The sequence below is a fragment of the Myotis nattereri genome (assembly GCF_964212035.1).
Source record: "Myotis nattereri genome assembly, chromosome: 9".
Taxonomy (NCBI): domain Eukaryota; kingdom Metazoa; phylum Chordata; class Mammalia; order Chiroptera; family Vespertilionidae; genus Myotis; species Myotis nattereri.
Window position 1 is genome coordinate 9,206,836 of NC_138084.1, and position 21,438 is coordinate 9,228,273.

At 50.2% G+C, this 21,438-nt stretch overlaps 1 protein-coding gene across 4 annotated transcripts in view; it reads right to left on the minus strand.

Annotated features, from left to right (window-relative positions):
- ELF5 (E74 like ETS transcription factor 5) overlaps positions 1–20,488 on the minus strand; it is a gene marked incomplete at both ends in the record, with an annotated part of 35,118 nt that extends 14,630 nt beyond the window's left edge. For 2 of the 4 annotated variants that reach the window (XM_081100205.1, XM_081100207.1), the window contains one exon: positions 3,207–3,327. In XM_081100205.1, the coding sequence (XP_080956331.1) occupies positions 3,207–3,327 (121 nt within the window). Of the gene's footprint in view, positions 1–3,206; positions 3,332–7,912; positions 8,089–20,411 lie in introns of those variants that run through there. The other 2 variants (XM_081100206.1, XM_081100204.1) reach the window with 2 other exon arrangements.
- Positions 20,489–21,438: the final 950 nt, after the last annotated feature.

The window sequence follows — 21,438 nt, forward strand, 5'->3', positions numbered from 1 at the left end:
GAGTGTGTGTGCGTGTGTGTGTAGGTTGAGGATGGAACTCTAGCACGTAGGGGTGAGGCCAGGAGACTTCATGACTCGTTTGATGCTTGGCCGCTGGAATTTGCTTGGAGAAGTGATCTTTTGAAAATATCCTATGCTTGTGAAATATTTGCAGCATCCCTTTGATAAAATTTTCCAGTATTTGCAATTCTTTTCTTCTAAGAGCCGAAGGGAGGGCCAGGGTGCGTTCATGAAATTCTAAGCATTTTGCAATCTGATGGTCCAGTCCCAGCCCGCAGTCCGGCGACACCAGAAGTCCTGCTTCAAAGAGCAGGTCACCTTTTGGTTCGCGCCGACCCCGCTGCCCTCTGCTAAAGCCGTGTGGGGAGGCTGTGAAGACCGCGGGCTTCCCGACGGGGCTGAGGGTCCCTCCCTGCCCTCTCGTGGACACCACCCATCTGCTGGGCACTCCATTTCTTTCTCCCTTTGGTCTCAGAGCATCTAGCCCGTCAAAGATTCCGCATTGGAAAGGGTGGGACCGGTGTTGCTTTTGTTCAACGTGAAAAAGGAAGAGAGATGAGAAAAAGCTGTTTTTCCATGAGCCGGGAGCGCCTACCCGGTGCCAGGTGCTATGCTACACGCTCGCTGGGTGGGATCTGCCGGTGCTGTTCCAGCTGGGAGAGCGATGTTAGAGAAAATGTGGGGCCACGGGCTGGGGAGTGGCAGAAGCTAACAGGAAGCTGCCCTGGGACAACTCTGAATTCAAGATGAACTTCCCGTGAGGCAGGAGATGACCTCTGAGCACGTAAGGTCTGCAGAGCCGTGTCCAGAGGTGGAGCTGGCTGGCTCCTGACACATCCCTCTCGGCGGGGGCATGTGCAGACACTTAAAGCCGTGTGTCGTCTGTCTGGGTGAGAACCTGACGGAAGCACCCCCTGGCCCTCCGCCCTCCTCCGCAGATGGGGCTCGCCCAGCGCGCCAGGCGCTCACTGGGACCACCAGCCTCGGCCTGTGGGAGGTCTGACATCCCACTGAGCTCCGCAGCTGGCTGCTCCCTCGGGGAACACCAGGAAGCCGGATCGCTCCTGCAGGCCGTTTCATTTCCACTGGCCTCCTGCCTTGGCGGTCTCCTTCCTATTCTCTCGATGGGTGACGGAGGACGAAGGCTACGTCTGTGATACCGCCTGATGCGGGAATCAGAGAAGCTTCTGGAAGGGATCCTAGAAATGACCTGGTCTAACCCCTCATTGCATGATGGGAATGAAGAGTCCTCAGACAGGAGAGAGCTGAGCCAGCATCTAAGACTGCTGGGTCTTAGCAGCACTGGCAATCCCATTGGTGATCACTTAGGTTAACTCTTTTTTAAAAAAAATTGCAGTAAAATATTCATACTGTAAAATCTACCATTTTTTGAGTGTACAGCTTAATGGCATTAAATACATCCACACTGGTGTGCAACCGTATCACCACTCTCCATCTCTAGAACCTTTTCATCCCTCCTTTTTAAACAACCACATGTGCTTGTCATGTGCCCGACTGTGTCCCATCCACTTCGTTCTCTGTGAGAGGCACCATTACAACCCCGTTTCACAGATGAGAAGACTGAGGCTTGAGAGGTAAAGGTGGTGCCTGGCTCCAATGACTACAGAAGCTGCTGCGGAGACGTCCACAATTGCAGAACAGGCAGGGCAGGGCCTCCAGGATGGCAGGTCTGCGATGTGCATGGGTGAGAGAAGGACAGGACCTGGCCTACCATCGTGCCACAGGTGGGGAGGGGACAGCGCCCTGAAAGCCTTCATGTTCCTCCTTCAAATTTAGCCTCTTCACCAAATATTGAGGAGAGAAAATCAGACACATTTCCCAGCACCTTTCTGAGAAACCAGGTGCTTCTTAGGCCCAAAGGAGAATTGCAATATGTATCTGAGTGAATCAGGTTCAAATGCAATGACCTGGACCCTGCCGACGAGGGTGCAAGATGTCATGGGTGCACTTGTGCGCATGGGGCCGGGGTTGGGAGTGGGTGCAGGACTGAATTAGGTAGGTAAGTGCCTCCAGGCTGTCTGTGCAGCCCTGGCATCTGGCCTGCAGGCAGGGGCTTCCTTGGGGTGGCGGACATTTCACAGCAGCCTCAGAGGCTGGGCCTCCCCTGGCCTCCCCTCTCAGGGAGTGTAGCCCCCTGACCCTGTCTCCTGACCCTGAGTGGGGACCTGCTGGGCAGGGCACACAGGGTTAAGGACCTTTGAGGGCTGACAGCTGATCAGCAATTGCGTCACCGCCCTCCCCAGCAGGGTGTGCACCTGCCGGGCTAGCAGTCAGCCAGGTTTGCTGTGAGGTGCAGTCACCCGAGCACCTGGGGACAGAGGCCCTAGAGGGTTTCTGGGGCAAAGCTCAGCTGGCCTCCCTTTGGCATGGGATTTGCACAAGGACCCATCCTTGCATCCCAGTGGGGAAAACCAGCTGAGAGAGGAGGAAGGGTGCAGAGGGCAGCCTGGGGGACCACCGCAGGACTCATATTTGCTGAGCACTTGCTTGTGCCAGGCTATGCATTTTACACACTTTGGCTTCTTGATCCTTACAGTAACTCTCATCACCCTTGCTTTAGGGATAAAGGAGATAGAATCTCAGAGAACAACAACAGGGTTAATATCAACGACCCAGCGTGATGTCATTCATGAGCTGACCGAGTGGGATAGTTAAGACTACAGTTGCTCCAGTAAATGTGCATGAAACCCAACAAGCCGTGAGCCAGTGGGAAAGTCACCTAACCTCTCCGTGCCTCAGTTTCCTCATCTCTAAAGTGGGGATCACAATTGTTTGTTTCTCATAGGGCTTCTCTTTGATGCAGGTAGCGTTCAGCCAATGTTAGCTAGAACCACGAGGCTGGAACCATCACAATACACTAGGCTCCAGGCTAAGGGTTCCTTTCTACTACAGTGTTTAAATACAGTGACTCCAGGAGATTGGCCATTACCCCCTGCATGTTACTTAATAGCAAAATGAGGCTCCGAGAGTTGAGCAGAGCCCCAAGGCCCCTGAACTGGGCAGGTCGGGGTGAGGTTCCAGTGCTTTCCTTCCTTCCACTCAGGCCTCCCCTGGCCCCCTGCCCTCGACACGGGTGAGGGGTGGCATTTCCAGGCCCCTAGCATGGTCTTGTCACCAGCCCAGGCCAGCACCACCTCCTGCCCCAGCCCATCCCAGCTCAGATGGCCCTCCCCAGGTGTACCTACCTGTCTGGTGCTCAAAGGCAGGATAATACTCTTCATTGCTGAACAGGTCAGTCCAGGACATCAGGGGGTCGCAGAAGGACGCGTTGGGCAGGAAGGTGCTGTGTGTCACTGAGTCCAACATCACCCTGCAATGACAGGAGAGGATGTGAGGAGGCGGTGACTGCTGGAATCCACTGCAGGACCCCAGCGGGCCACGGTGGCTTAACAAGGACAGCAAAGACTCGCAACCGGCAGCCTCCTGGGAGCCAAGCCCCCCTCTACGTGCTTTCCACGATTGACCATTTCTAGATGAGGAAACTGAGGCAGAAGGATTGAGACAATTGCCCATAGAATATGACCCGCAAGTGGCAAAATGGGGATTTGAGGATGGGAGCTCTTATTAGCCAATACTGCCTCTTTCGTTACTTCTCGTATTCACTCACATCTGACCTCTGAACTCTGGCTTATAATGTCTAATAATGTGCTTCTGGAAACACGGCCAGAGTTGCTATCAATGAGCGCACTCACACACCCTTATCTACAATTCTGAAATCCCAGAGCTCTGAGACCAAAAGTGTGTGTGTGTGTGTGTGTGTGTGTGTGTGTGTGTGTGTCTTTGGTGCAAACGTTTCTGAGCAAAAAACAGTTGTGAATTGATCTTATGTAGTTTTATATACTGTTACAGAAATGTTACATCTATATGTATATAAACTATACACTATACATATGCAGACCATGTATAAAAATTACACACTATAGACATATATAAATGAGATATGTGCTATATAGTTTTGTAACCCTAGTTGCAGTGTGTTATTCTGCCTGATCAATGTTCATGTGGTGTGCTGCAGGAACGTCGATGGGGTTAAGTGGAGCCAGAAGAGACACCTGGAGAGGGGTGGACTGTCTTCTGCTGCATGCACACCGTCACCTTCCGGTGTCTGAACCAGAGTGAGTTCTGCAGCACACCCGGCCCAGGGGTTTGGGTAAGAGAGTGAGCACCAGTGACTGTAACACACAATCGCGTTGGACTCCAGGCTGAGTACTTCAGGACTTCCATCCATTCCTCATGGGCTCCTCAGAACGTGAGCTCTGAGGCGGGGCCTGTATCATGGATGAGGAGGGGACTCTCTGACATTCCCGCTAACGTGCCCACACCACCCAGCTGGCAGGGGTGGAGTCTGAGTGACAACTCAGGTTTGTGTATGTGACGTCAAGACCTGGTGGCTATGCTCTCGTCCCTGCTCACACTGGCAGAGGGGACACTGGGGAGACGGTGTCTGGTCGAGGCTGGGGTGGGGGCAGAAGAGATGGGCCTGGGGCCCCCCACTCTCGTGCACTCTTGCCCACCAGTCTCATCTCTCGAGTTTCTCTTTGCTGCTTCCCATGTCCCCACAATTCAGACAAAAAAGAATTCGTACCTGGTGGATTAAAAATATGTGTTGGCCCCACTTCTCTTTTCTTCTTATGGAAGTAATGTTGATGAGATATGGGGGTTCTACCCCCATTTTGTGAAGGGGACCCTGCAGCTCAAGACCACACAGCTGGTAAGTGTCAGAGCAGAGACTGGGCTCTGGGTCTCAGGGAATTTAAGATGGGCAGTAGCTTATCAGTCATCTAGCCCAGTGTTTCCTGACGCGAGTCATGTGTCTTCCATCACCATAATTTACTTAATACATTCAACAAAATCACCCCTTTTTTGTTTGAACATAAATACGTTTACTTAAAAAGAAAACTTGATATTACCATTATCCACCAAAAGTCACTATTCCTGAACATACGTAAAAATGGAGACATAAGCACTTAAATAAAAATTGTTCATCCATGCACCACCTAAGTCAGAGGTTAGCAAAGGACAACTTGCAGGCCCAGTCCAGCTCACCTCCTGCTTTTGAATGGCCTGCAGCTAAAAATGATTTTACATTTTTAAATGGTTACGTATTAAAGGGGTATGTAGGTGCTTACACAATAGCCTGGATTTTGCCTGTTGGCTCACCAATCCTATAATAGGTACTCTCTGCCTCTTCACGTGAGAGTGTGCCTACCTTCGACCAGATTCACCTCCTGTAGGTACCATGAGTGCTGGAAAGTACTGAGTTAGTGCATCGCTCCCCTCGCTCTGTCATCCAGAACTGAGAAAGCTTAGGCCCAGGGAGCTTGTGTTGCTTGCTTCAGGTCACAGGGCCAGTCGGTGGCAATGTTACCTTGCATGTAGAGAGTTCTTAAGTTTTCCAATCCTCCACTCTCAGCCCATCAGCTTCCCTTTCTAAAAACACAGTCACGTCGCCCTCAGGACATCCCACGCATTCTTACGTACCAAGTAGGACCTCAGTACTGAGAGGGGCAGGGATTGTGTGGTTCCAGAACCAAAGACCGATTCTTTGGGGGCGTTGGCAAATCTATCATCATCATCATCATCATCATCATCATCATCATCATCATCAAATGTTCATGAGAACCATGCTCCTGACATAGATAAGCAACCAAGTTCAAAGCCTCACATGCAGGTCCCTTTCTGTGCCATCCATGAAGAGTTGCCAGACCCCACGGGGAACCTCCTTCCGAGGCCCACAGAGGGTTAATGCTGCAGGCGGATTATCGTGCCCATGGATCTCCCCCTGGGAGCCATATCAAACAGAGGTCAAGGCTGCCTGCGTTCGGACTCTGATTTTCCCACGGATTGGCTGGCTTTATACCCTGAACAGGAGGCAGGCTGAAAAGGGATAGGGGTTATGAGAAAGAAAAGAGCCCCTGGAGCCCAAAGCCCCTTCCATTTCCTGGAATCCACATTGGGAATTCTCCTAAGTGAGGGCTCAAGGGGAAAAAGGATCCCTGCCTTTCTGGGCCAGAGGCTCAGAAAACGGAGGAAGAGGATGGCACACCTCTGACCTGACTTCATGGTGGGTTTGGAGAAAGGCCAGGTGGGCTCCACATAGAAGAACAGAGAAAACCATCCCCAGGCCTGCAAAGTCAGTTAGAAACCCTCCAGCTACAAAATACGACAGTAGGAGTGAGCGGTCCATCTACACCTGACAAACAGCTCTCAAAAGTCGACCATTAAATTCAGTTGAGTCATATAAAAATTAGGGCTATGTTTGATCAATAGGACATTTACCTCCTTTAAGTATTTTTCTCCCCTTACACCAGTCCACTCACTTGCTCTGTAATTTCCCTAGTTTTGGACACAGGGCTGTATCTGATTCCCTTTGGTAACTCCTTCTATGGCCAATTACATCCTTTAAGTTTCCTTAAAGGGCTCTCTCACGTGAACACTGTGTTATTTTTCTTCTGTAATCATTTCTTACTTTGGGGGAAAATGCCTTTTATAAAAGCAGCAGAAGTTGTTTGTTTTAGGAGAGGGTTTCATTAACTCTGGGCTCTCCACAAAAGACCTTGGCCCCTTCGCCAGCGTGCTCCAGGTGTGAGTTCAGGAATAATGGCTGCTTTGTGCCCAGTAGCTCAGCTTCCTCGGCCCTCTAGGGTCCTTGCGGTAATTGAGCATTTTAGCTCTTAAGATTTTTTTTTTTTTTTAGGATTTTTAAAATCGTCACTCGAGTATATGTTTATTGATTTTACTGAGAGAGAGGAAGCAAAAGAGAGAGAAGGAGAAAGGGAGAGAGGGAGAGAGAGGAAGAGAAAGGAGGAGAGGGACACATCGATGTGAGAGAGAAATATTGATCAGTGGCCTCCCCTGCACACCCTGACTAGGGATAGAACCCACAGCCTAGGCATGTATCCTGATGGGGAATCGAACCCACAACATTCTGGAGCCCCATTTCTCAGTGAGAACATTGAGACCCAGGGACAGGTAGGCCCCACCCTGAAGGTAGCCCATACATCCCCAACAGGGGGTGACATTGACCCCAGGGGGGAAACATTTGGTCTATGGCGGGGGTGGGGTGGGGGAGTTGGTGTCAAAAAATCTTCGATGTTATTATGTTTCATGAGCCTCCAAAGGGCCACAGCATATTAAGGACTTACAGCATTTCTGTGGCATTAACATTTCATGGAGGGGGGAGACGACTAAGAAAAATTATCTCAAAAAGCTCCTTAGTGGGGGCAATAACGAAAAAAAAAAAAAAAAAAAAGGTTGAGCAGCACTGGGCTAGACTTAGAGTCCGCAGCTCGACAAGGAGGGCGTGCAGGGCGGGTCCTGGGCCTGCTGCCCCGGCCGGCCGCGCGTGTTTGTTCTCCCAGAGGCTGGCGGCCGTGTGATCTTGGAGAGAGCACTGGGCTGGGAGTCACGATTATGCCTCGTGCACCTCTCCAAGCCTCAGTTCCTCTTCTGCTACATGAACTCACGGAGGCGGTGGACTCCACGCCGGGCCCTGGCTCCATGGCTTCTTCAGGCACCCACCCGACCGGTCGACACCCAAACACATGCCCGCACCCACAGATGCATAGGTGCGGGTGCTCTTTCAGTCAAGCAAGCTCATCAGACTACTGCAAACAGAGGTTAAAAGTTTATCTCTGAGAAGGCCCCCTGCTTTCCTCTTCTCCCTTCCCTCCTGTGCCCGCTGCTTCCAGCAGTGGGTCCTGGGTTTGGAGCCAGGCCCTGTGGGTACTCTGGTCCCTCACTTACTGCCCGTCATCAGACCCACAGCTGTGAGAGTCCGCTCCCCCCACATGTTGTCCCCATGCTGGCTGCCTTGGAAGTAGAGAAAGTTCAAATACATCCACACAGGGGTGGTTCCCTGCCAGGCACGAGGAAGGCTGGCCGCAGGTACCTTTCAAAGTGAGACCTTGAAGGCAGGGAGGCTGAAGTCCCCGCTGACTCCAGGGGCTTCCTCGCCCTCCCGAGAGCCGGCTCACTCACCACGTCCGCCCGGGGAGGGTCCGTGCAGCCAGAGGGACTTCTTGCCCTGCACGAGTCAGAGGCAGCAGCGGCAGGTGCGGTGCCCATGGCCTGCGCAACCAGCACCTCTGCCCAGCCTTCCGGAGCGAGAGGGGAAGGAGCAAACCACCCAGCCTTGGCCAGTTTGTCAGAGGAGGAAAATTCCTGCCTGACCCTGGCAGAGATCATCAACTTCACTCTGGGCATGTGACCAAACATTTTACCCATTTAAGCATCGACGCATTGGCTGTTTATGCACCAAAACATCACCGGGCAGAACCAGGCCGTCGGGATATAGCCTATGGGAAAGGGGGCCACGAAGGGCCTTCGCTGAGCCCATCCTCTGAGCAGTCTCATCGGGAAGCAAAATTGTTTTCCTCCTTCGATGCTTCCGTGACCCCAGAGTGCCCACTGGGTCCCCAGCCCTGCGGGCCCGGCAGGTCCATTTCCCACTCTTCGGATGCCCCCAAGAAGGGACCCATGAAAGGAAACCCAATGGACTGTGTCGACACTTTCTATTAAAGGATCGTGGGTGGGGTGCTTGAGTGTTTGCTCTTCTGGGAGAAACCAGAGCGGCTGAGAACTGCCTTGCTGACGTCTTGCCAAAGTCCTCGTTTTCCCCCGGCTTGCTCAGGGAGTTCGCCAGGGGGTGGGTGTTGGGTTGCTTTTCTGAAGGTGCAGCAGAGACCCATAGGAGGTCTGCCGTATGGTTTACGAGGGGCTCCAATGCGAAGCTCGTTGGTTTTGGATCACACCCATGGTGGGGCTCAATGTTACTTCTGCCCGCACAAGCAAAGAAACATGGGACCCCGTCTTAGGGCTCAGCCAGCCAAAATGATTTTTGTTTCATACGAGGTGTGGTGCATACAAATCCACGACCCTCTCTGAGCTCATCTCTAAAACGGGATCCTCAGGCTTTCCTGAGGATTTAATTAAATTAGTTAAATATGCAGAGGACACAACACATATATTCCCTGGGCACAACACATATATTCATTTCCGGGGGGGATCAGTCATCATCAACGCGTCTAAAAGTTTGTTATACAGGGGGCTTGTGAGAAAACCAGACAGCCAAACTTCACAAACTCCTGTGGAGAACACCTTGAATCACGAAAAACATTGTCGCAGAGAACACGAGGCCACAGAGGTAAGCCTTCACTCTGCGGGGCAAACCGCCCCTCTCCACGGGGCCTCTAGACTAAAACACGAAGCAGTCTCTCTAAAACACGCTAACTGTCTAGGCCTCACTTTCCCCATCTGTAAAACGAAGAGGTTGTACCTAAGGGTCTCTGACATCCTCTCCAGTTCGTAAAATGCTTAGCACAATCAAAGGTGGGTCCCCAGCCGCCAGTTAGAGAGGGAGCATGTGCCACCAGTGGCCGCCAGCAGGGGGCGGACGAACAAGAACCCTCTCACAGCAGAGTCTGAAAAGGTCTGAGAACACAGTGGAAAAACCCTAATCACTGCTTTTCTGGAAAGATTCTCTATATACGAAGGTGGCGTGAGAGGGCAAAATGGGTTTCTTTTAAGCTGTTACATACACATGAATTCCTGAAAAAAAAAAAAAATCCCCAAATTGTAATAAGGCAGCGCATTTTCTCTGTATCAAGAGGCAACTGAGCTGGCCAATGGGGAAAGGAGGAGTTTGGCCAGCGGGAGGTGGGCTCTCCTTGAAGCTGAATATTTTTGGGGTGTAAAACCCAGGCTTCCTTCCTAAAGATAGCTTTAGGAGGCGTAGGGCAGTGAGTGCCTGTCTGCGTTCTCTTGGTTCCCCTTGGTGTAGTCAAGTGATCCCAGAGGCGTGGGGGCTGTGGAGAAGGGGGTGGGTGGCTCCACAGCCTGTGGGGGCAGAAGTGTCCCCCCCTGCTCCCCCAGACAAGCAGTTAAATCCCAGTCACACAGCTCCCGGGAGGCACTGTGACTGATGGGACCTGCAGGGGAGCTGGCAACCTGGAGCTGGAGACCGACCCACCGACCCGGGCCCCCAGCCCCAGCCTCTAAGCCCTGACACCCCTTACAATTCATCCAAAAAAGCAAAGAAAGGGTGCTTACGTGAGGACAGCGCTGACTAGGTCCGAAGAGGAGGCTTTCAAGGCAAGAGAAAGCAGGTGCTCCCGGCACCGGCGCCCGGTGGAAATAAAGGCACCTGCAGCCTTGTGATATAAGTAACACCTACAGACAGGTCCGTTTGGTTTTTCAGGTTCACGCACAGCCCCTTTGATGACGGTGACATACAGTGTGACACGGCTCCTCGGAGGGGCGGGGGGATGGTTCTCACGTGCGGAAAGTTTACCTTTATCCTGCTTTTGTGCCCAGCTCACCACCCTCCCTCGTGGCCCAGGGGATTCAGTAAACAAGCCCAGAATTCTTGCCCCTGTGCTCTGCCCAGCCCTGCGTTGGCTGGGGATTCTCACTCATGCAAGCCGTGGGGGGGAGCTCTCAGAGGCAGCCAGCCTTCCCCCTGGTTTGGTGGAGCCTCGCGATTTTGAGTAGGAGTTCATTTCCCTTTTCCCTTGTGTGGCCAGGAGGAAGGGCAGGATGGGGCAGTGGTTAAGAACACAGGCTTTGTAGCTAGATGGCTTTGGATTCAAAGTCTAGGTGCATCATTTTCTAGCTGTGTCGCCATGGATAACTTAATCAGCCTGTCTGAGCCTCATCACTCTGGTTCAAAGAATAGTACTACCCACTGGGCTGCTCTGAGGGTCACAGCAGGTAATGCAGGTGAAGCCCCGAATAAGCTCTTTGTTAGCGATGATGATCATCGCCTTTTCCTAGATGGAGCACAGGACCCCTGCTCTACCATGTCCTCCAATCTGTGCCTTTGGACCAGGCGAGGGGAACCAGCTTGCAGAACCATTGTTGGGTCTTTCTTCCACTTTTTCGCTCATCAACAGGGCATTGGACACATGAACTTATTCAACTTCTAACATCTCTGGATGTGATGAGCCACGTGATGGCTTTCTCCCTCGTTCCAACCCCGCGCCCCGCCTTTGCCCCCCGCCTTACCGATGGAGAATTGAAGAGATTTAGGGAGCCAGTCAAGTGTCACGAGGTGGGACCTGGCTTGGATGCCAGCTCTCAGGTGTCTAGCTAAGGACTACCTGATTTTGGGGATTTCCCTGAGAAAGTAGAAACCCCACCTAATTTAGGCTGTGAAATAATGTCCCTGGTCAGCTACGGGACAGAATTTATGACCCTATGCCTTTCTGCTCTGGGCTTCCAGCTCTCTTGGGCAGTCAAGACATGTGTCCGACGTGCAGACTCTAAGCTTTAGAGTAAAAGCGGGGACTGGTTTGTTAGGTTTTCTTTGGAACACCGGGCACTGGGACAAACATGCAAATACAAAAACACGTACAGTCCGGAGAAACAAAAGGGAGTTCATCTGAGAACTCAGGTGTCATCATGGAAAAATAGTTGAAGGAAGATAGCAGCCTAGGCTGCTGACTTGCTGTGTAACCTCAGCCAAGTCACGTAGCTTCTCTGGGCTTCATTTTCCCCAGCGATAAAAGGAGGAGGTTGGATAAGAATAGTGATTTTCAAACTGTGCTCCAAGGAACCCCCAGAGGTTCCCCAGAGCCCCCATCAGGGCTGTTGGGCGCGGGGTGGGTGAGGGGGGCCGGGGGGGGGGGGGGGTGAGGATGAGAGTGGAGTGGATTAGGCTCTAGGCCTCTCCTCCCTGCTTCAATAAGAGCATCTCATCTTTTATACAAATCTTCAGGATGAGATTTCATTTGAACAAAAGAATTTGTACTTAAAAGAATTTGCAATGAACTAGATTAGATGGCCTTTGAGAAAGAACTAGATTAGCTGGAAAATTCTGTGATCTGCCTCTTCCTCTTCTGTGTCTCGGGGACCCTGATGGTCCTATAACCACGTTCACTGTTGTTGGGCATCTTCCCATCTTGTCACAGGCTTCTGAAATGCTTCTCATGTTTGTACTGTGCATGCACGCAAGCATTCTTCTCAGTAGAGAGATGTGCAAGGAAAACATATTCTTCCATTGTTTTTAGAAAAGAGTCTTTTGGAGAAATTACACTTTTTTCTACACTGTCGCGGCTGAAAAGTTTCAGAGTGAAAAGTTTTCTGGCATTGAATGTGTATGACAACAAACTGTCTCATGGGTCTGAATGTATAGTACGGCATCTCTGAGTCTGGGAAATTACAGGCCTGTGGACAGTGGAGGGAAGGGGTGATTAAGATAAAACCAAAATAAAAGAGGAATTTGACTCTAATTAAGTCTAATTACCATACAGAACCTAAATTTGATTGTAGTGGAGATCTTGGATGATATCAAACACTAAGCTTGTAAAAAACTTGTATTATGGATGTCAATCAAAGACAAGAGATGGGGGTTGGGGACAGGGAGGAGGCGGGCAGAAGAAAAGGAGCATTTTAGAATTTCCAGCGGACCCTCCTTCTGGTATCTCAGCCACACAGTAATGACAGGTAACACTAGGCTTATGAGAGCTACTGGCGACTAAGACCAGATTCCGGGGGGGGAGACTTCTTAAGTTCGAATCCCTGCCTTGCCATTTGCTGACTGGGTGAGACTGGAAAGTTTGTTATTTAACATCCTTGCATTCCAGTTCCCTCTTCTAAAAATGAAGAAAAGGAATACATCTCTTCCAGGGTTGTTGGGTGAATTAAATGAGCTCACACCTGGCATGTGTTGAGAACTCTTATGCTCTTTATTACCTTGTGCTGGCCTGTGACACTTGTTACCGTGACCAAACAAGGAGGCCATTAGTCTCTGCTGGTTCTAATGCCTTGGTAGCCTATGCAAGCAAACTGAGACCCAAGCCAGAGTCGATTGTAAATGCACTTGTATCCGGAAAAAAGGGAATTTAAAAACAACCAATCACAATGAACTAGGCTTTCCAAAATTAGGCAATGGCTTAAAGCTATAGCCAACCCAGCAGTTTCCTTGCATTGCTTTCGTGTCTGCTCTATAAAAGTCTTTCCCCTATCAGTGGCCAAGCCGGTGGAACTCAGGCCTGCCCAATGTTAAAAACACACCATAGACACTGGCGCTTGATCCAGTTGGCCCCTCTCCTTTTGCTCTGGCCTCAGAAAGGACCCTTCCCTCTCTGTTGCTTCAAGATCAGTGGCCATCACAGGCACAGTCTGCCTTTCAGTGCAGAGGGGGAATTCTGGCACTTCCTTGACTCTCCCTGGTGTCCAGTATGGTTCTTGGGACAAAGAAGACACTCCATCCATGCATGTACCGCAGAGTGAACGAAAAGACAAGTCACCTGGGAGGGCCCAAGGTTCCTATCCAATTCTTATCTATGTTATAAAAACCCAGTGGCCCTAATGCTGTAACGACCAAAGACTGGCACGGGTAGGCAGGGCTGCGTGATTTCATGTGCTGGGCTTCTAGTTAGATATAATAGATTCCATGCTTTTCAAACCTGCCCTCTTTAAGCTAAGCCAATTTTTAAAAGTCATTTCTTCTCTCCTCCAGTCTGCCATCTTCACCACCACCCCAGCAGGCAGCAGAGGTTGAGGACAAAAGTGAGTTAAAAAAATACATTTAGGTAAAAACTTCATAGATGATGGCATTAAGCAGGAAAGATTTGCAGGGTGGTAGTGAGACATATGACCTTGAATTAGGCCCCCTGTTCCCATTATCCTGATACTATTAGAATTACAGTTGTTGCAGAAATTACATTTTTCTATGCTCCCTTCATCCAGATGTTTAAGAATAAAAAGCTTTCTAACAGTGCCTGCGTGTAACAACAAACTCCTGGCACCTGCCACCTGGAAGCCACTAGATGCGGCATCAGCTTTTCAGGGCCTCGTTTCCTCATCTGGAAGGGCTTACTGTGATCTCTGGTGCATTGTAAGTTCTCACCAAATGGCAATTATTGTGGTTGATGGAGAGACATGCAGATATTGACTGAGACGCCACCTTTCAGCATTACCATAGGAAGTAGGATAATGGTGTCCTTCTACAATCAATAACCATAACTGCTACTCTACATCGATCATTTAGTAGGTGCCAAGTACTGTTTAGGCATGCTATGTGTATTAAGACATTTAATCCTTATATAATTTCTCTGAGGTAGGTGCCATTATTATTATCTAACATTTACCAATGAGAAAACAGGCATAGGGAGTTTAAGTAACTTGCCCCAAATCACACATCTTATAGAACTCAGCAGGATTTGAGCCTAGGCAGCTGGCATTAGAATCCACAAGCCTCACCATTAGGTTGTCATGTGGTACCTCTGAAGGAATCAGAATCTAAGTTGAAGAGATATCAATTTTCTTAGGCGTCTCAAGTTGCTGGCAAGGATAAGTTATAAACCTATTGTCTCCTAAACCACGTAACCACGGACCAAAGCACAAATAAGTACTCAAGCAATTCTTGTTGGCTGATTGTGTGTTTGCTTTATTTCCTATTTGGGTTTATTTTCCCAGTCTCCTATATCCAACTCATCATTTAGCTGCTCGTGCTGTCTGTTCTCCTAACCAGGAACCCTAATTCAGTATACAGCAACAGTGAGGTGGCCCCCCTGATAATTCCTTCTTGGCTATGAGTCTCATGGAAGTAATGGAACTTTGTGAGATTTCCAGCACTAAGATAATTGTGGTGGGTCAGCATGGCAAAGTCAATGGTTGGCAGAAACATAATGAAAAGGAGGATAAGAATACTGATTTTGTTGTTACTAGGTTAAATGATCATAACACTCATGAAAGAGCAGACACAAGGACATGACTATTTCTAGACTCCCTTCTTCCTGTAAGGGTTCTGGAAGTTAACCGAATCAAAGCATTTGTGTTTTGGGTCAGCTTGAATAAATCTGAAGCAATGTGGTTGTACAAAGGCACAGATTTTGAGAGACTCGAATGGAGGGGTTTTGAAGACAGAATTTTCTCTAGTTGTTTTCCTGCTAAACACCAGTCCCTTGGCAGGCACGAGGGTTTGCTTCCAGAGGGAGTTGCAGGGGGTGAGGAATAGATGACATGGACTCATGCGATCGGTGCTAATGGTGCTGCCCATGGAAATCTTGGGTATTGAACAACCCAGTCCCTCCAGCCATGGCTAATTAGCTTGGTTAATCTGGAAATCACACTAACGAAGGTCAGGCTGTCAGTAGATAATTGATCAGTCTTTAGTTAAAGACAGTCTTCTTATGGGTGAGCTGACATTGGACTTGCTGGGTGAGCTTAACTATTGGAACCTCAGTTTTCTCACCCATCAGTGGGAGCGCTCACACGTGCATTTTGACAATGTGTGCGGCCGCATTGACTTCCATGTCTCCAGACTGAGCGCCCGCCTTCTGCCAGCTAAATACACATGGAATTATATATATATATGAGAGGCCGGTACTGCCAGGTATATAAAAAAAAAGACGAAGACCTAGTTGTGGCCTTTAAGTAAGAGACATTTTAACAGAGAATTCATGAGGAAACATTTAGAGGTAGTTTATGATTCCAAGCCAAATTTCGAGTTAGGGGCTATAGGATTTCATGAGAAGGAGGTCAGTAAGGGCCGGAGCAGCCAGAAAAAACTTCCCGTGAAATATGGCACTTGACTGGGCCATGAAAAATTGGAATGACTTGCTAAAAATGGTTGGTTATTATGTGCCAAGCACAACAACTGTCGGAATAGGAGCTGTTATTATCCCCATTTTACAGAAGGGGAAACTGAGGTTCAAAGAATTTCAATAATTTGCCTAAGGGCACACAGCTAACAAATAGCCGAGTCTGGATTCCATCCTAGGATTGACGCAAAGGCCACCCCACTGCCCACTATGCTCTGTGACGTCTGGGATGACCAGAAGGAGATGCTCTTTCAAAATAAGAGGAAACCTGGGGGTGTGTGGGAGGAGGGAAAGAGAGTGGGGTAGCCCAAGACTGCTCATGTGTCACCCAGGCTGCCCTGGAGTTTTGAATTGTGGTGCCTTGGGTATCAGCCCTTATGAACAAGGAAGGTCTCCGAGTTTGAGGAGGCCTCAGATCTTGTCTGCTCTTCAGGGGCGCGTGTACAGGGCAGCAAGATGAGACACGGTGAGAAACACAGATTTTGCTCTCTCTCTTTGCCTATATATTTTCCCAGGATCATACTGTTGTTTCTTAATGGAGGTTGTGGCTGGGTTTTCTTCTTCCACCAACTGTAAAATAATATTGTTACTATTGTTAGCCTGCCTTCTTGTACTATCTGCCACAGTTTAATCTGCCATTACAAAGTATAAAGATCTGACGCACTTACTGAATTGCCCTGAGTTTGGTTCTGTGCAGGAACTAATTTAGAGAAACAGTCTTGGTTGTAAACACAAGATGGTCTAAGAATCTAGGCCTTATGCTTTGTATAAAACTCCAGTCTGTCACTATTACGAAGTTTTCTGCTTTACCACTTTATTCCAGAGGTTGTCATCAAATCCTATCAGAAATCCTGGTACTTATAAATCTGAGGGCAGAACCCTCAAATTTGGGAAGCTGCCATTCTCACTAAAAGGTCACATCCACACGGACTCACCTGAGCCTTAAACTTGCAAACATGGGGAGGTTCCAACTAGGAAGTTTCACTCCCCAAGGTGACATTGTCACTGAACTATTGGAGTTAAAGTGAAGACAACTGTCTTCTTTGGTCCTGGACGTCACTCTCCCCTGTGTCTCTTTTCATAAAATTGTGTTTTAATCCCTTTTTAGCGTGGGAATGGAGATGGAGGAGGTCGGTTTCATTCTATGCTGACAACTATCTCTTTGGTTCCACGAACAGTGAGATATGGGACTTAGCTGAATGTCCTCAGGTGGGGCAGTAGTGAAACAGGTAACCATGATGTGCTCTAAGAGCAAAAGCCAGACGAGGCAGTAGCTAAAGAAAAACCAGTGTTGGAAAGAGCACTGGGTTTTGAGTCTGATGGATGTGGGTTCAAATGTCTGTCACATGGTAGCCATCTAATTATCTCCTTGAGTCACAGTTTCTTCACCTAAAAACCTGGGTAAATAAATTGTGACTTCATAGAGTTGTGGTGAGGATTAAATGAGATAATGTAATATAAAAAGTACTTAGCTCAATGCCTGGCATATATTAAATTCTCAAGAATAATGGCTATTCTTCTTTTTCTTCTTCTGATTCTGATTATTATTATTAAACTCATTCAAGTCTCGCTTTTCTAATCAGCAAAATGAGAATAATATTAGCTGCTCACTAGGTTAATGGAAATAATACAGGCGTATGCACTTGGCACATAGTAGACATTCATCCATCCATTTGTTCACTTTCAGTCTATTATCTGGTATCTATCAAAAGTTTATCAACCTTGGGAGTTAGGAGAAGGACACTCTGTTTGACCAACAGACCTTAATCATCTTAAATGGAGCAATGCTTTTGTGACATGCTCATTCCGTCATCCACACCTGTTTTCTGAGCTCCAATATGTCCTTCTGGGAGCCAAGAAGATCCAGGAATGTCAACAGCCCACTTTGTAGAGTGGCCGACAGACCTGCCACATGACCATAGAGATCTCAGCTGGCCCACTCTGCATCTTTCCACAGAGCTCTATGAGTGGGGCTTTGGCGAGTTCACCTCTCTGTAGCACCCATGGGAGCGTGGGCGTCACCTGCCTCTGTGGGAAGGAAACAGCTGCTGGGTTTTTCTGGGGTGCAGCTGTCACTTTGGGCAAAGTTCAGGCAGTACCTCTGTGTTGAGGCAGAGGGCAGGTTTTTCACAAGGCCTCCCGAAGGAGGAAATAATCAATTGGGGTCAAGTGTTTCAGTAGAGCAAGCAGTGAGTTGCACAATCGGCCAGCAGATACGGGCTGTGCCGAGAGAGGGCTGGTCCGGGTATCAAATGCTGCCAGTAGACGGGGGGCACGGACAGGGAGGACCAGGCTGGCTCTGTGCCTGTTGCCCAGTCTCTGGGCAGTTGCTCACCTCTCTCTGTAGAGGAACCAACTGAGCCTTGACCACTAATATTGAGTGAAGTTTAAATCAGAACTGGTGACTTTGCAGGGGATACCTTTAGTGTCTGGGCCCCAAGGAGTTCATTTCTCCTGCCTTCAGGTGAGTGGCATTGACGTCAAGTCAGGCCAAACAGTACTCAGGAGGGGCACTACCCTTGTAGGATCCCTTACAGCTGACAAACTGGTTTATGGTCATGGACATTTAAGATAAGCCAAGATAGGTCTGGAGTGAGATTCCAAAATTTAGCTGACAATTCGTGGCTAAAGTGGGCACTGTGATTGGAATCTCCATAGACTCCAGCTAAGTACAAATATAAAAAGTCTATTTTTAAAAATATATAGTTAAATTTGTTTTTATTGATTTCAGAGAGGGAGACAGAAACATCCATGATGAGAGAGAACCATTAATTGGCTGTTTCCTGCACACCCCACACTGTGGATCGAGCCCGCCAACCCAGGCAGGGACCCTGACAGGGAATCGAACCATGACCTCCTGGTTCATAGGTCAATGCCCAACCACCGAGCCATGCCGGGCGGGCAAGGAAAAGTCTATATTAAAAAAAAAAAAAGAATTATGACAAATTCAAGGGATAGAGGAAAAACAGGGATAATTTCAATTCCAGTTGCATGAACCTGAGCAAACACATGCGCGCACCGGCCAACAATGCTCCCACAAAGACTTCCATCCGTCATGCACAGAACTCCTAGACATACTCTCAGCCACTCTCCTTCCCTAGACTCGCCTCCCTGCAGACCCACTGCACACAGCACAGACCCCCCACACCCCCACTGTCCTGTACAGCCATCAGATAAACAGTCCCCTTAGGAAGCTGATTAATAAAACTATTTTATCTATAATTACACTTGACTGATAATAATGTCCTCAGAGCCTGCATGGTTAGATGGACTCAGATTGTAACGTCCAGATTAGGCCTGAACTCCCTTTGAACTCCGGCCACGCTGCTGGTCTCTCCAGCTCAGAGATCACTAATGGCTCCAGCTGGATTCGCCCCGTGGAACCGGGCGGGTAAGGAGAATTCCAGCTCCCCGTGGCTCTCTGTTCTGCCCGACGCTGTACAGATGGTATCTGTGGACACACTGGCTAACACGAGGAGGGAGGCCCAAGTCAAATGACCGCCTCCTGGGAGCCCACCGCTGCGTACCTTGGTGGGTCTGTTTTCACACCAATGCCAAGCTCAGAGTCCAAGGAGGAAGTCGCTGTGGATGAACGCTGCCTCGAAGATGGACACTTGAAAAGACACCGTGTTTAATTCCTGGGTCTTGGGCTCTTGGGGTCAGGCTCCAGGGAGCCATAATTAACTCTTTAAAGAGTTCCCGGTGTCCTGCAGGTAGTAAAATGCCTGATTCTTTATGATGTAACGCTCAATGGAGGCAGCAAGGAGGCCTTTTAGGCTAATTACACGTTAGAATGAGGTTAATGACATGCCAGGGATTCTTTGCAGGGCTCCTCTCTCATTGACAAGTCACTTAGACACACACTAGGGCTAAAGGCAGTGATGGCTTTAAAAGACGGCGGAGGGTGGGGGGTCAGGGTGAGGGTTGGCGGGGGGTTGGGGGGGTGCGGGGGGCTGGAAACAGAGCTGGACGAGCCACGGACATCATTCCCTAAATCTCATCTCTTCCTTGGGACTAGATCCCCAATTTCCAGGAATTAAGAGGTCTACATTTTTAAAAAATCCTCACCTGAGGATATATTTACTGATTTTTAGAGAGAAAGGGAACGAGAGAGGGGGAGGGATGTGAGAGAGAAACATCGATTGGTGGCCTCCCACACGCGCCCTGACTGGGCATCGAGCCCGCAACCTCCTTTTGGTATACGGGACGACTCTCCAACCAACTGAGCTACTCGGCTGGGGCAAAAGGTATACATTTGAAACTGAGATTCCACAGCATGGGCCTGGAGGCGTGGGTCTCAACACGCTCCTATGCGTTTTATATCCTTGAGTCAAGGACGATAGAAAAAGCCTGCTACCTAAGGGGATACTGTACTTCCGGAAGGAGCAGACAGCATGGCGGCACAAATTCCATAACCCAGATGTGGATTAAAAGGAACAACAGGTTTACAGGGGAATGTCCAACGCGCAGGGGTGAGTTCCGGTAGCAGCCGCCGGCAGGAGCGGAGCTCTGCTGTGAGCCCATTTCGCAGGCGACCACCTGGCGATGACAATCACACAGGGAGGCCCAGCAACTACCCCTCAGGCCTCTGTTCAGGGCCAGGCCGGCGCTTGGCCCGCTGCACAGCTGTCCCGTGGACGCAGCCTGGACTCCAGGGTTACTTTACTGACTCCCCAGCAGCACGGAGCGGAGCCTCAGGGTCACCTTGGCACTTGAAAGAAGGTACCCTTTTCCTCCTGGCGGAAGGATTGGGGCAAGGCCAGCTCTGCCCACCGGATGCCAGTGTCTGCTCTCCCACCGGGTGCCCTTTTCCCTCCGCACACGCAGTCGCTCAGCACCTACCTCCGCTCACCGGTTCCTCCCGACTGGGCTGGGCGCGGGTCCTCTGCCGTGGTCATCGCTCTGCTCAGAGAAGGCCCCGGCTGAGGGGACCCCCCTTCCTCAGCGAGGACACTGCATGGCTGCCTCCAGGCCGGGGACCCCTCCTCTGGGTGTCCCAGCCCCGAGGAGGCTCCCAGATGCAGCCGGGTCCCAGGTTGGCAGCCGGCAGGTGGGGCGCCCACCTCCACAGTGCCCACGCGGTGGCAGAAGGCTAGGTGAGCCTCCTGTTCCGATGGGAGCTACCAGAGGTGGCGGCGGAGACCCGGGGAGACACCTGCTCGCTCCCCGAATGCTGCCGAGGGCTGAGCCAGCTGCCGGGGCCGTGGTCTCCCGTGGAGGCCGGCCGGCGTGGTGTCTGGAGAAGCCACAGAGAAATGTGTCAGACAGAGCTTGTCAGCACCTCAGCGCCCTGCCAAGCAGTAATTAGCAGCGCCTGGTGCCACCCCGGAGAGCGAGGGTAATCGCTGCTCCCTCACTTTATAGAAGGGTAAGTGGAGGCCCCGGGAGGTCAGGGAACCACCTTAGCCAGTCAGAGGCTACCCTGGGCCCTGAGAGAGGCTGACTCAGAGGTTACCCTGGAGCTTGGGTGAAGCCAGGCCCGTGGGGACACCCCAGGCAGCTCTTCCCCAGAGAGATTGTGGGCCCCAACAGTTGGGGAGCCTTCTGTCTTCCTCGGGGCTCCCTCTCTCTCTCAGCTCGGCCTCCCCGTCACCCTGTCTGACTCTGCTTTCTACACTGGCCCGGTGGGCCTTTGTCTAGAGCGCAGCCCTCCTCTTGGGGGGGACGCTAGTCCCGTGCGAAGAAGGGAAACATCTCCCAGCAGCTCATGCCCGGCGGGCTGCCGCCTGCATTTCCCGTGTGAGGTTCACAGAGCACATTAGCCTAGTCCAGTGATGGCGAACCTATGACACGCGTGTCAGAGCTGACACATGAACTCATTTTTTCGGTTGATTTTTCTTTGTTAAATGGCATTTAAATATATAAAATA